The sequence below is a fragment of the Stegodyphus dumicola genome, chromosome X2 (genome assembly GCF_044657685.1).
Source record: "Stegodyphus dumicola isolate Sdum_Otavi_A_Nest chromosome X2, ASM4465768v1".
Taxonomy (NCBI): domain Eukaryota; kingdom Metazoa; phylum Arthropoda; class Arachnida; order Araneae; family Eresidae; genus Stegodyphus; species Stegodyphus dumicola.
The window spans coordinates 104,758,754-104,774,096 of record NC_140781.1 but is presented as its reverse complement, the minus strand read 5'-3'; the positions used below and the strand labels follow the sequence as shown (position 1 = coordinate 104,774,096).

Sequence of the window (15,343 nt, the reverse complement as noted above, 5' to 3'; positions counted from 1 at the left end):
TCATTCTTCTTAACATCATGTATCTCATGCCTGTTAGAGAGAAATTTCAAGGTTTTCTTTAGATTGACCAATGTATATTAATCCTATTACATTAAGAAATACTGTATATATCCCATAATTTCATATACAAAAAGAGGTTCTTTGTTGAAAGGAGATAAAACGACACAAAAGTTAAACTTCTGTAAAATACATACCATATTATAGCTAATCAATGGGAAGAAATGAATAACCAAAGAATTATAATCTCTCAAAATGAGTGAATACTTTTTATTACGTTGAGGTGAAAAATACTTTCTCCGTTTGGTCAATACAATAATACTAGACAAAACGCATCTGTGAATGGTCAGATTTATACAACTTACGCTGATTCTTAGTAGTTTAGTATCATCTCCAACTTTTACAACTTTTAGTGCCAGGTGATTGATTATTATCATCTTCAAGCTGATTGATTATGCTGATTAGCTGACTGATTATTAATAATTATATCTGATTACTATTGATCAGGTTTCAATCAATTATTAGAGTACGTATAATGAACTTCTAACCCACACCATAAATTCTGAAATAACCGAATTCATTAAAGCTTTGGAAGCGAACACAGAGCTGCTTGAGTGTTCATGTAATGAAATTGCCATCGGCAGCAATATAATTCTGGCCGACGAATTACACGAAGTTCTTTCCAGTTTAAAATAAACTTTAGCTATCAATAATGAAATATTCGTTTACATCGAAGTTGCAAAAACCTCAGCCGCCTGTAAGCAACTGAATATTGTTGAAATTCGTTTGGGAAAAAGCAGATGATGCAGGAAGTTTATTCATCACATAGTGATTATGATATGCTTTAGGTAAAAACTTTATCATTTTTAGCTCGTGCTTGATTTTCATCCAACCAACTGAACTCTTGGCGATCATCATATAGAATCTACTTTATTCCTAGCTACTATAACGTGTAAAATTCTGTCTTATTTTGGAAACAACATACAGTTGTAGATGAAGCTTGAAGTAGGTTTTGTGCTCGAGATATTACATGTGACATTTACTAATAAGTTTTTGCTCGTCGAGACACTGCTGAACACCAGTCAAATTTGTAACGTATTCCGAATTATTTTGCATGGCTCCCATTAAACGATGTCTGGCAGTGTAACAGCTGACTGGGGATAATCCCGGTTGTAATTCTGAAGATACATGTCATACAACTAGGATTCTGCGACTTGGCATCGTGCGATTTGGCTTTGTCCTTATTTCCTTACTCGATGTTATATTTATATTCTGTGTAATTTTAGGCGTTTGTAAGATTCTGTACTGTGTATTTTTAAGTTACAGTTGAATTGGAAGAATCTTAAGAACAGGTAAGCGAAAAATCGCTTGAGTTCGTGATATAGAAAACAACAAGTAAGAAATGTGAAATAACTCTTTATTATTCCAATAACGTGTAACAGAACTCCGTCTTGGAGTTGTAAAATAAAGCCCACAGTCGGGCTTGAACTTAAGCGACTAAGAACTAAACTTAACTAATCATGACTAAAAAGATATAGCCGAAGCTATCAAACTTCTAACAGAGTTGGACCCTTTAAAGCTGATTAACTGCGAAGCTATCAAGGGCCTAAAGTACGGCCGAGCGTAATAATAGCTTAAGAGAGAGTAGCCTAAAAAGGCGGACGCATGCTAGCTAAAATTACTGGTTCTCTCTCACGAAGACAGTAGAACTTCGTGGTTAAATACTACTCCTTAAATTTGCATTCAAACGTAATTCTAAAACTACCTTCTGGCCGGAAGTTGTAAGTTGAAATTAAGAAGCGATCGGAAAGCAACTCAAAATTTAACTGTTAGAAAAATGAACATAACCCTTACACGTGTAATATTCTAATTTAAACTTAGCGCATTTGATTTAGTTTTATGCTTCGCTTTCACCGTAATTGCATGTTCTGTACAGCCAGGTATCAAAATACACTTCTGATACGTCTTGCATTACCTAAGTTCTTCCTAAGTTCTTACGTCTTATGGTATATGAAATTTGCCTATGCAGTGTGATACAATCCAGAAGGCTAAGTCAAACGATTAAGAGAAAGTATACGAGGGCTATCTTCTTGAGTGACAAATGCATTTGTGAAAGACATTCTAAGGAAAATTAGTTTGTATTTACATTACCACTCAAAGAAAACCAAATTCCAAGCAGCCAGATCGTTCGCTGGTATTAGAGCCAGGATCAAACAGCCAGTGTTCAGCATTTCCCTCAGAATCATATCAAAAAAGCACTGCTTGAAAGAAACAACTTATATGTTTTTGAGATATATAATTTTACAGTTATTTCAGAAAATTCCGAAACTTTCTTCAACAGTACCGAGTTCTAATAACCATGACACTGATGTTGCGTGTTAGTTTAATAAATAATAATACAAACAAAGTCAGAATGACTAAAATAAGGTGAAATTCTATCCGATTTCAATCCCCTTTCCATAATACTTGAACTTGAAGGAGCTATATTTAAATATAACTGTTTGCGATGCAAAGTGTTTTTTCTCTGTAGATTTGCGATATAAAGATAAGCTTAGCGTGCCAAATTTGACACGCGTGCTAAACCTTGACGTCAAGAGATTAGCATATTTCAATTTCAGATTTCCTTTAAACTTTATAAATCCCTTTCGTAAGCAGGAAAAATATTTTCTTGCTATTCTGTTTTTAAATATTCTCGCCTTAAGGTCTTTTTACGTGTAATCGAGCAAATAAAACTGTTTTATTTCTTAAGAAAAATAAATTACAATTTAGATTACGTAGAAAATACCGTAATTTCGCATTAAATTTAGTATGAATGCTTTTTGAGCTAGATAATTGCGTTCTTTTATGTTGAGTGTATAAGACGGGAGCTTTATTCAACACTTTTTATTTGAAAATAAAAAATACATTTCATCTCTTTATCTTGCTCAGGGATAAGTCTTTAGAAATGTTTCTTATTTTGCTCCTTCTAAAAACTTATACATACAATCGACTTAGTCATCTGTACGCAATCTAAAAGAATAACATCAGACAAATAATCCTCGCATTCTTAGCTGTAATTCAACGTTTCTTAAACTTTTTCCATTTTCCAAGTGTAGACCACTTTTATAAATTAGAATATTCTGCGAGCCGCCTTACTTTTTTCCCTTCGAAAGCTTTTTTAATATATGTTTAAATATATGTCTCTATTAGTATATTATAATTTTAAAATCCCAAATCGCAAATCTACACTGTTTTTTTTTTTCAATATATGTTTACAAAACATACATTGAAAAAACGCCTTCAATATATGTTTCTATTAGAATACTTCTAATTTTAAAATATAGTTAGCTAAACTTAATTTAGTTCTTCAATGGTATTAAGCAATCAATTCAATAGAAGAAAATTTATATTCGTTTTTAGCAATTCAAGTCCAATAGAATTTGGATAATATTCACCTTTTTAAATAAAAATTAAATAAATGCCATTGCTCCCATTAATGCGATCGATGAGCATGCCGATTTTGTATAGCTTTTTTACGTTTGCATGTCTGTTGGTAAGAAACAACACAAAGACAGAGCTTTTAATTCTTCTTTTGTTTCTAAAACTAGCTTTGAGAGTCCTTAAGCAGGATAGCCTGTAATAAAATTCATGAAATCTTAGTCTTCGGAGAAAAAGGTGACAGATGATTGCCATGTGTAATTTCCAAACTCTGAGAGTTTCAACTATAGTGTTGCATGCGTATGCAGTTATTTGAATTTTATTTATTTATTTATTTGTGATTTTGGAAATCTAGGAGGGCTCAAATGGCAGGCTTCAAGAGCAAGTGGTCCTTGGATCACAAACTGAGAAAACGCTACCGTAATTGGTTTTGTTTGCTTTATGTGATTATGGCAAAGCCTCGAGAGCTATCGTTATAAGGGGTGGGATGCCTTCGTGTAGGACTTTCTAAGGAAAACCGGCTCATATACACGTTATACACGGGGAAAACCACGAAAACGCCCATGCAGCCAGCCAGTTCGCGGGATTCGAAAGTCGGACCGAATTACCAGTGTTCAGTGACCTTACCTCTTGACCCCTGGCGGCCAGCTGCCCTAATTGATTAAACAAATATGAATGATTTCCTTTTTTTATTAGTATAGTATGTTATTTTATTTGAGTAACATAGCAGAAAACATCATCCTACATAATTTTCTAAAATGATTTTTTAATCAAAAAAAAAAAAAAAAGAAAGAAAAGAAAAAGAGAAAAATCGTCAGATTTTTAAAATGCGCAGTAGAATTTTTTTAAAAAATATTTTCCTTGGTTTTCTTGAGGACTGCATTTTTTGCCAATGCTATGATATGTATAAAAATTATAGATAAATGCGTTAGCTTTATTGTACGTTCTATCAGACAGAAAGCTAAGCTATGTAAATGTAAGCTACAACAAAATATGATGGCTGCTTTAAGAAAAAATTCGTGACCTCAAAATTATTTATTCTAGATTATATATATTTATTCTAATATTCTCCTCCCTAAATTCATCTGTTCTCCCAAATTCGAGATCTTCCCATGTTCCATAACCACCTAAAATTAACCAATAGCAGCTTAGATATACTTATGCATCTACGCGGTATAAATACTACTTTCCAAACAAACTCGGTCATTCCTTTTCCTAACTTCTGTTCTGCCAACACCGCGCTGCTATTCTTTTCTGTCTAAGATGCCTACATCGTACTTTTAAAAACTAGTGTACATAAAAATTATTGTGTTTTACTACGATTGGATAAATGCCTTGTTTACTAAAAAGTGATTTCATGCGAATTATCATAGAATAAAGTTGTGTTTAGAAATGGCAACGCCTGGAAGTTACTCGTTTTTACATCTATCTCTCTAACTACGCAACTAAAATACTACATATATACACACACACACACACACATATATATATGTATACACACGCGTATATACATTACAGAGACAAAAGTTTTTTTTACCTACATAAAAGCAATGTTATGAAGTAAATAAGCAATTTTATTTATTTTTTTCTTAGGCTGAAAGAAAATTAAACATAGTTATTATCATCCAATGAAATGTAGTCAATCTGTTTCTGAAATGCAAACAGTGACGTGACGTTATGCAAAGAAGCGCGGCATATTCCTTTCACAAAGGACAATTCTCCGTGAGTTTTCGCGATTTCAGGTTTTATTTCGGTGTTTATCGAGTCAAACAGCTTTATAAAGTGTCATTTCAGATCATATAAGCTGAGGGTTTTGAATCTTAGAGGCAGAGACCTTCTAGTACTTAACGCCTCGCTGTTAAATTTACGTCAGCTCTATCTATCAGTGATTTTCTGCTCTTTTGCATTCCCTCACACCCGATACTTTAAACTTACGCGCCGGTAAAAGCAGATGAGCCGACTTGTAGTATAAATGTTACGGTGAAACACCGAAATCTGGAGAATGTCGACATTCACCGGTGAATGTCAGCATTCACATAGTCGCTTGGTGTATGTCCGAAATATTTTCGAAATACTCTTATTTCTGACTTACACCGGTAAATGTCGACATTCACCATGTGCCAATCGTGAATGTTGAACATGTAAGAATATTATATTTTCTTCTCCGTAATTGTCTCGATAAAACGCACTTGAGACTTAAAATAAGAACTTAAGAATATAAGAACTTAAAACACACAGTACATTCAAAATGAGAAAGGAAAATAATAAAGTTAAAAACGTAATAAATTATGTGATTTCAATCTTATTTATTGCAAGAACATAAACTATTATTACACTTTGAATTGCACAAGAGGTCCTTGCTTTTACAACTGCATTTATTTGTGGAACACTTCCTTTTGCAATGACAGCATGTGCATATACTCCTCTCTTTTCGACCTACACCAGAGCATATCTGTGATTGTCGACATACACCGGTGAGGGTCCGAATGTACAAGAATGTAGTGCAATATTCGATCTTTCACCAACGCATTTGGTGAATGTTGACATTTTCCGGTGAAAGTCGACATTCTCCAATTTCGGTCTTTCACGGTAACATATACATATTATTGTAGTCTTTGGATTACGTTATCAGCGTTTAAATTTATGTGACTGTTATTGTTTAATTCACATTGCCACGAGCAGTGGGTGTTTTTTCTTCTTTTTTTGTCTGTAGCACAAGTTTTGCCTATTCGGTTAAAAGTTCAGATTAAATTAAAAAACTTTATTTAAAACCTTCGCATGTCTTTGGCATACTATTTCAGACAAAGCGATAACTCGCTAACCTGTCTAGTAGGGTTGTAGGACTTAAATTCAGTTTCCAGAGCACTTGAAACCTTACATAGTCTACGATAGTTTCTGGAGTACAAACATTTTCATAATATTTGGCATCACATATTATTTCAGCTTTGTTTGTTTCTTAATACAGTTTTGCATCATTTGCAATCGCATCCGATTTTTCGGATATATTTAACAAATTCATTCAATTTTAATCAGAAGTTTGAGAAACGTTTTTTGTGATGCATGTAAAGTCATTTTGAATATCAGTTACATGTATGTATATATATATATATGTTAAATACAAAATATCTACTTTCTAATAATAAGTTAACAAGAACTCTTTAACTCCGCTTCCCTCTTCATTCTAAAACTAGCAAAGCAATACTTTTTATAATATAGTCTTATATATAATCCTTCCTGTAATTCTGAAAAGTGATCCGTCATCTGGTCTCTATTGAGCAGTTCTGGAATGCGATGAAATCTTAACCCAGCATCCGAATATTAATCTGTTATATACCTAAAATATAATTCGTTTAATATAAACATTCTTGCAATGTGATCCGAAGTGTTGCGTGTTTAAAAAGTCTTTGTTGCACAATCTCGCTCGTCTTTGGTCTCCTTTCTCGCAGTTTTTGGTGGCCTCTTTTTGCAATCTTCCTCTTCGCTACAGCAACATGCTATTGCTTCCAAAAAGTATATTTTTCAAGTTTATCGGATGCAAAGCGTTCTTAGGCGCTGTGTAGCCGATTTGATTTTTGTTGGATTAAATAAAAATGTTTGAATTCGGCCATGTCTGCAAGTTTATGGTTTATTCATCTAGCTACCACGCCAAGTTATTGTAACGAGCTTCTTCATATTCTATTATGCTCACACGCAGTGTATATGATTAATTTCTAGCTTAATTAACAACAGCCTTTGAAGGTTCCTTTTTAGTTTGTTGATTTTTTTTTGTCTCCAAAAGAAGTAAAATGCTTGAAATGAATCGTTCTGTGTATTAATCCAAAATTAAACCTTATCTCTTTATCTTTTCATAACACGAGCACTCATTTAATAGTAAATGTGTAACTGAAGTCTCTAATCAAATGATAATCAAACAAAAATACTTTTACTAAACTAACAGTAATAAATCATTATTATGTCCTTCAGCGCAGAAATAAAGTAACTTCATAGTTCTAAAGCTAACATCAGTAATATAATCTTGCTATACTGATACTTAGGCGTATAATTTGTCCAATCTCTTTATCGCCAGTTGTAATGTTAATACGTGAAACATATGATTGAAATTACTGAATAACTGTTGAACCTGTTCAAGAACGTGGACTACGCTATTATGATCGCTTTTGTATGAGTTATACATAAATAAAGATCATAAGGATTTTTGTAACATTTTGCTTATTATTGAAAGAACTTTATTTTCTACATCATCATTTAAATTGTTATTACCGCACATACATACGCATATCCATTATACTATTTAAAAGTCGAGAAGCAATATATTTATCCATTACATAAATTTTTTCGCGTTTTTGAATTTTTCAAAGTAAATGTTCGTGTTCAAACGACGTCAGAAAAGCATATTTAAATAAAAGTTTAAGATTCTTTATTAGGCTGCTCTTCTGTCAATATAACAGTAGAGACTATGTTATTTCAAAGCCGGAGACATGAAAAATGAGCAAAGCCCTCGCCGGAGCTCAAACCACGGACCTCTCGAATACGCGCCAAGCGGGCTGACCCTTACACCACAAAGGCAGGAGAAATATCTTATAACACATCTTTAGTTATTACGAAAAATTTAAATCTTTACTAATTAAGCCATTCCATAAGGAGATAATCTATCAGACATTTCAAGAATTTTTCTTTTTTTCCTTTCAACAATCTTTTGCTGTTATTCAAAAAAAAAAAAAAAAAAAAAAAAAAAAGATAAAGAAAGGTGACATTTGTGAAGAAAAACAAGGGCGAATATTTTTGTGCAATAGTATTAGAATATTTCTATAGAGCCTTTATAAATTTGATTATGACGATTCACCAGTAGCGAAGATGTTTCATGCATCGAGAATTCTGTTAATAACGATTGATGATTCTGATTATGAATTTGCTAACAATACGACCTTACATCTTTTACTAAATCTATAAAATTTATATATATTTCCTAAGCTTTTCATGACTAAATTAGCTATTGACATTTTTCTTATGAACTCTTCAATGATATTATTCTGTTATCACTGTAATTTTCTCAGCAGTAATTGAGTAAAATTATATAACTTCGGTCGAGATTTTATGTTATAATCTCTTTGTAGCTAACAATTTATGTACTATCAGCAATGCTGTTCAATTTGAAACCTTTAAACAAATCTATCACTACTTTCTTTACTAACTCAGCTCAACTATGTATTGAAAAAGTACCAATGGAAATAAAAATGATATTTGTGTCCTATTGCGTCATTCTCAATGTCTGAAATAACATATTATTATGGGAAGCATCGGTATTTTTGTTTCCTTTTATATCCCTTTCCAGTACTTTGTCATAAGTACTTTGTTGTTACGAGCATATTTTGTCATAATCTAATAAATCAAATCCAGATCAAGGCGTGTCGGTTCTCTTTACCGGCGATGACGGATGTTGTTGTGACTTATCTCACTTGTTTGACAGTAAAATCAGAACAAGCCCACAAAATTCATCGTGGCAAAAAGAGCAAAACTGCGCCTGTCGTTGGCAAGAGCCTTGAACACCAAACAGGTGATAGTACGACTTCGCTAAATTCCGTCCACAATATTAACCCTGTGGCACCCTGGGGGGGGGGAAAGTCGGGTCCGAGAGTCTCCCATCCCTCTTCCCCTACCATCAATCTCTCGAGAAGACTTTCGGCTGTTCTATAGCTAGTCCCCATGCTGTAAAGACATTATACAATTACAAACATCCATGCCTTCTCCGGGATTCAAACCCGGGGCCATCGGTACCGCAGTGGACTACCCTAACCACTATACCGTTTGGGCGGCTCGTCGGTGGATGAACATGCTGATTGAATGAATATTTGTAGTTTTTGTTATGCGTGATGTAAATATGGAAAGGATTTCCTAAAATGTTCGGCACAAAGTTATTGCTTCTCATAGCCGGATAATCCTTGTGCCCTTTACCATGACCAAGTAATAGAATATAATTTTTTTGGACGAGCTTATCCTTTTCGTAACTTTAGAATACCGTACTCAATATCGAAATTTTATTAACGCAGAGGGAACGTGCATCTGAATGTAACCAAAAGCTTAGTTCAGAATGCTTTTCCCAAATTAGAATCTTAATATGTGGCTAATTGTGAGCTTCCCTTTGTGGCATATAACATCTAATAATTAAACTTGTCTTTATCTCACGCCATTAAGGTCTTATTATCCAAATGCAAGTATGTGTAAGATAGATACTTGGTTAACCCTAATGTAAAAGCTTGTTGTATTAAAAGTCTCTGCAGTTAATCTTGACAAGAAACTATACGTGAACTGTACGTGATTAACATTTTTTCATGTTCTTTGGGTGGTACTTCAGTAATTTTGGTGTATGGTTAAGCGCTTTTTAGTATCGAACCTTCTACGTATTTGTTTTACTTGAAAAGGATTTTTTTACTGTTTTCTTTACAACTTAACCTTGATCATAAAGCTTTGAAATAAATTTTACATAGTTTTTAAAATAAATTTTACATGAGGGATGCACCTTTCTCATAATACAGCACTAAGTTTATAACACTAACAGCAGCTAATACTAAAATAAAACTTGTTTCGTATCCTATGCATTGCTTTTTTTAAATATCATTTGTAATGAACTGTAAAAATAAATAATAAACATTTTAAAAGTAAACGTTCAGAAGTAATTAAATATTAAATTTGGTTTCTCATTTTGGGATCCTCTTTATAACCTTTAGTTGAAGGGAGCGATGTATGTTATGTACATTAATTTTTTTAATTCAGTTAGTATGGAAAATAAAATGATTTTTCTCCATCAGAATTTTAATGGAAGAAGTGTATCGCTGTAGAGTCATTAGGTTTATTTCTGGGAAGGAGATGTGAAAACTGTGCAATACCCTCGCCAGGATTCGAACTCCGAAACTTCCGTTTGTTAGCCAGACGTGATTTACAGTTACACTACGAAGACGAGCGGTGAGGAAGAAGAAAAACCTTATGTTTTCCCCACTTAAAGGGGCGACTGGGAAGGCCAACACTCAATTGCTGACCCTAGTGGTGACGAATTATCGTCCACCATCTTTCTTTTGTTCGGGCGCCTCTGTAGAGTTATTAAATTTATTTCGAGGCAGGAGACATGAAAGAAATAAGCAGTGCCGTCACCAAGCTTCGAACTTCAGACATTCTGATTGCTAACCCTATGTGCTTTCCAATTACACCACGAAGGTATACGGTAAGAAAGGAGAAAAATCTTACAGCGTTTTAAAAACGCCTTGTCGTGCTTCTTGTTCTTATCACACACACATATATATTTACGCATTTTCAAAACATTCTAAGATGTTTGCAGTACAGTATAAGGAAGTTTTTTTCTATCCGTTATTAAAATTATTGCCATATAGTAAAGCAATACATTTGTTTGAGAAATGTAGAATAGTTGTACTTATTTTACAGTGTCAGCATACGTTTGAATAAAGTACAGATTTCAATAAAGCTAGTTTCTGCAAAAAGTGATAACACGGTAATACATCCTTAATACTTCTGTTGAATTTAATCAAAGAATTGCCTTGCAGGCATAAATAAGGTTTTCATTTTAAGTTTAAATAATTCTATTCTAGACAGAATTCATTTAAATACCTCACAATACACTCCAGATTTCAAGAATTTTATAAAAGGAAGGAAGTTATTTACTTTTAAAAATGATTTTATCAATTTAACAACTTTTCTTAAATATAATGGAAAATAAAATTAGAGTTTGAGCTATTACATTTCAGCCTGAGCAAAATGCAAAATGAGGAAAATACAAAAATTCATTTAAATGTTAAGGAAATGTTTGAAGACTGTGAATGGTTTCAACAACGAAGTAACCAAGCTGTAACAACAAAGTAGCTAGAATTGTATCTTACATTTATTTAAAGACGAGTTTCTGAATCTCATTGTTAAAAGAAAATATAAAAATATCGATCAGTATCGTTCTTTTTGAAGCATAAATTAGCATATCCAAACAGTTTACAGTTAAGCTTCAAAAATAAATATTAATAATAAAACTCATCTATTCAAGCATGCAGATTTCTTTCAATACCAGTTTTCTATAATCGTCTTAGTTTGCGAGCAGAAAATGTTTAATAATTTACAAGGTAGAAAAATAATCACATTTACTTTAAAAACTTTTCTTTCTTTTCACAAAACTGCAGTTTGCATCAAAATTTGCAAGTAAATATTTCTTTCACTATCGCAATATTACTGTTATTCAGTCTATTAAATTTTATTCAAATATATAAGGAATGTAATATGAATTGAAATATTTGAGAAAATACATATGTCAGTAAGGAGCATTTGGAATAAATAACATAGGATTTTGTTTTGTATGAATATTGAATAAATCTGATATTATTATCCTGAGATTTGTACAATCTAAATTTTAATGATGATTCCTGCCTTGATGGTAACTTATTGTTGGTTTTTACCGTAGAAATTCTTACTCTATTCATTTTAACTCCAGCTTTAGCCAGATATAAATAAGAAAGTGTATGGCACTTTTAATCAAAAACTTGATTTGACTCGGAGTTTCTGGTTGGAATCAATTTCCAATGGTTATACTTCTAAACACTAATTATGGTATACACTTGATCGTGTCATGTCCAGAAAGAGATAGGAGCCCACCAGCGGCCGAGCGGTAAAGTCGCTGAACACTGGTAGTTCGGTCCGAGGTTCGAATCCCGCGAACGGGCTGGCTGCATGGGCGTTTTCGTGGTTTTCGCCATGTGTAACGTGTGTACGAGCCAGTTTCCCTTAGAAAGTCCTCCACGAAGGCATCCCTCAGGCAGATAGCCCTAGGGTGCTTTGCCGTATTCTCAATACACCAATACACCAGAAAGCGATAGAATTGCATAAATGAAAGAAGTATCTTATGAAATTCCGCTCAGAGGAGATTGATAAAATAATTTCTTGGGCTAGTAAAATTCTCTTTGTAAACGTTGAATAGAAATAATGGACGTTTTCAGGTGTTTAGAACAAAGAAGTCTCTCATTCTTAAGCTTGTGATAGAAAATGGTAAGGTTACTAAATTTGTCGCTGAGCGTTGCTGCTAATAATGTAAGCCAGGGAATCATTATGGAGATGTTTTACATTTTTATTAAAACCACCGTCCCTTTCGAACAAACTTTTTAAGCTAATATCCATCAAGAATAATGACTGAAATTTTTAAATTGTAAAATTTCAAATGTTTCAGATTATGTGTTTTGTAGTAGATCGCATATATCAAGAAATATTAGAACCTAAAGCTTAAAAATGGTGAAATCGCATTCAGAGAGAACTAAAACGTGCATTTTTTCCAGATCTTGACATAGTAACTGACTAGGATTTCTGTTTGTCTCTTCTTAGGTTATTACATTTTATTTCTGTCTTCTTTCTTTAGAATGGTTTAACATAGTCTTTGTTTTAAATTGAAAAGTTGCCAAAGCAAAAAAACATTTAACTTATCCAGAGACTATCGTCTGGTTGAACTGTAAGAATTATTAGGAAATCGAATATTAATTACGGATTGAAATAGTATCCCTGAAAGATTTTAATAGTACTGAAAGTTACATCTTGAACGTTGAAGAATATTAAGGAGTCAAATAATATATATATTAATGTTTAGGCATAAAAATCGTAATGAAGAGAACTATATCTCTTTTATAAATTCATATGCTATGATTATAAACTTATAAATGCTGAAACCTAAACTTTTTTTCTGAATCTGAGTCTTATTTTACAGAAAACTTCTCCGATGACCTTAGAACACCAGAGAGAGGACTCTGAATGCGCTTCTCTCGTGCGCGAAGAGTCAGTTCCGGCTGGAACCTCTTTCAAATCGCCTGACAGATCTGAAAATGGTATCCCGAGACCAAGGCATTTCAAAACAGAAGACGAAGAAGATGATGGATCTGCCCCTTATTCTACAGCTAAATTCCATGAGCAACTTTTGGATCAGGTAAGTAAGCGCTTCTTCTTGAAGCCTTCCAAAGTTCACTTATTTTTATTTTCGCAGCAATTCCCGATATATATATATATATATATATATATATATATATATGTAATAATAAAATTCCATAATCAAGAATACAATTAAAATTCTAACTGTATGTTCTTTTCATTTTTTAATGGCGACGTTCTCTTATTTGAAAGTACGTGGAATTAAATCTATAGCTCCATAGTCAAGTTGTTTTTCCCGCCTTTTCTACACGTACAGTTTTAGAATGTTCTGGAAATATTTAAAGCGAACTGGATTGGCTGACGAGGCTGACGTCATTTCTTGGAAGCTCCGCCTTTCCAGAGGCTATAAAAGGACTCGCAAAAAGAATATCGGGGCTTTTTCTTAAATGTCACGATGCAGTAAACTTCATACAAAATGTTATTAGTAGTTCTTTTTTATTTACTCCAGATATATGATTTTGTAACTGCTATTTCTCCTGACCAATAATAAATGGATCCTGTTTTTTAAACTTATTGTCTGATAATTTAAGCTACGACTACATTTGTATTTCTTCAGCAATCTATTTATTTAGGACAAAAGCTGGTACATCATATATATATACACATATGTATATATAAATATGTATGTATAAAAAGATTCCCGAACTGAATATGAAAAATCAAAGTACCCTTTTACATTTTTTAAGAACGCAGTCTCTAGATCCTGTTGGTGACGAATTATTGTCCACCACCTTTTTGTTCGAGACCCTCTGCAGAGACATTAGGTGTTTTTGAAGCAAGGGACATGAAAAATGTGCAATGCCCTTGCCAGGACTCGAACCTGGATCTCTCGAATACTCGCCGTTATACCACGAAGGCATACTAGAAGGAGGGAGAAAATACCTTATAATGGGACTGGATATTTGTGCATCATGGATCATTTTGAATTTTTTTTCCAAAATTGCAAAATTCAAGCATGCGTTCAAATAAAAGTTCTTTAATAATGCTTGTAAAAAAGATGAAATTAGAGCACTTAGGACACAGTTCGGATATAATTGTATATATGAGACCTCCTTCGTTAATCTTGTTAACAGATCAAGCTTTTCCTAAAATACTGCCTTATACACAGGAACGCGTGAACACACTACAGTGATCACATTTTATTTTAATTAATTAAAGAAAAAATTAACTTTAAAATGATTGAACAGGAAAATTCTTGTCTTTGTATAATATCATAAAGGACTATAACAAGAACTACTAACTAGTTTCTTTATACCTTAGCTTCTTTCCCAATTGATTTAATATTTGCCCTTTTTTTAATTAAATGGCTTAAACTATAGTACACAGGAAAATGATATCCTTTATTATATATATTGTACTAGAAATATATTAATAGTTTTATCCATTATAGATTTGTTTCTAGCGGAGTATTTCTATGTAAGTTCAACAATATTTCTGTGAGCAGAATCAACCCATTTATGTTACAGGTAAAGAAATAATTCAGATTTTGCTATGAAATCCCTTATAACCTTAATCAGCACACTAGAAATATCGCTTTCAAGCCAATTGGTAGATATATATTTCAACATAGTAATCAATTATTATGCTGAACTATGGTTAAAATAAGCTTGTTTTGCAATGCCAGTGGACCTCAAAATGAACTTTTCAAACGAACGATGAAAAAGACTTCTATAAAGTGAACAACAAAGACTGTCTTTGTTAACTTCTCCCTGGTTACGGAAAAAAAGTATCTGTTAAAAAAATAGATTGGCATGATGACAAGTTTTCTTTTCCCCGTAAGTAGAGAAAGATATAAAGCTTTGATTCAACATCTACTGCAATACTCCAAACATTCGGGCTACAGTCCGTTCGTATACTAAAAAAATCCGGATAATTAAGTTATCCTTTTCTTAGGGGTATGAAAATATTTATACCTCTATGATACTATAAATAAGGTAATAATACCTTTTTCATTTATTATATTTTATTTCAA

General features: G+C 32.9%; 1 protein-coding gene across 1 annotated transcript in view; it reads left to right on the top strand.

Annotated features, from left to right (window-relative positions):
- Positions 1-15,343, top strand: part of LOC118191851 (synaptic vesicle glycoprotein 2B-like) — a 132,792-nt gene that overhangs the window by 49,897 nt on the left and 67,552 nt on the right. The window contains exon 2 of the mRNA XM_035362705.2: positions 13,154-13,369. Within this exon, the coding sequence (XP_035218596.1) occupies positions 13,166-13,369 (204 nt within the window). The 5' untranslated portion in view covers positions 13,154-13,165. The remainder of the gene's footprint in view (positions 1-13,153; positions 13,370-15,343) is intronic.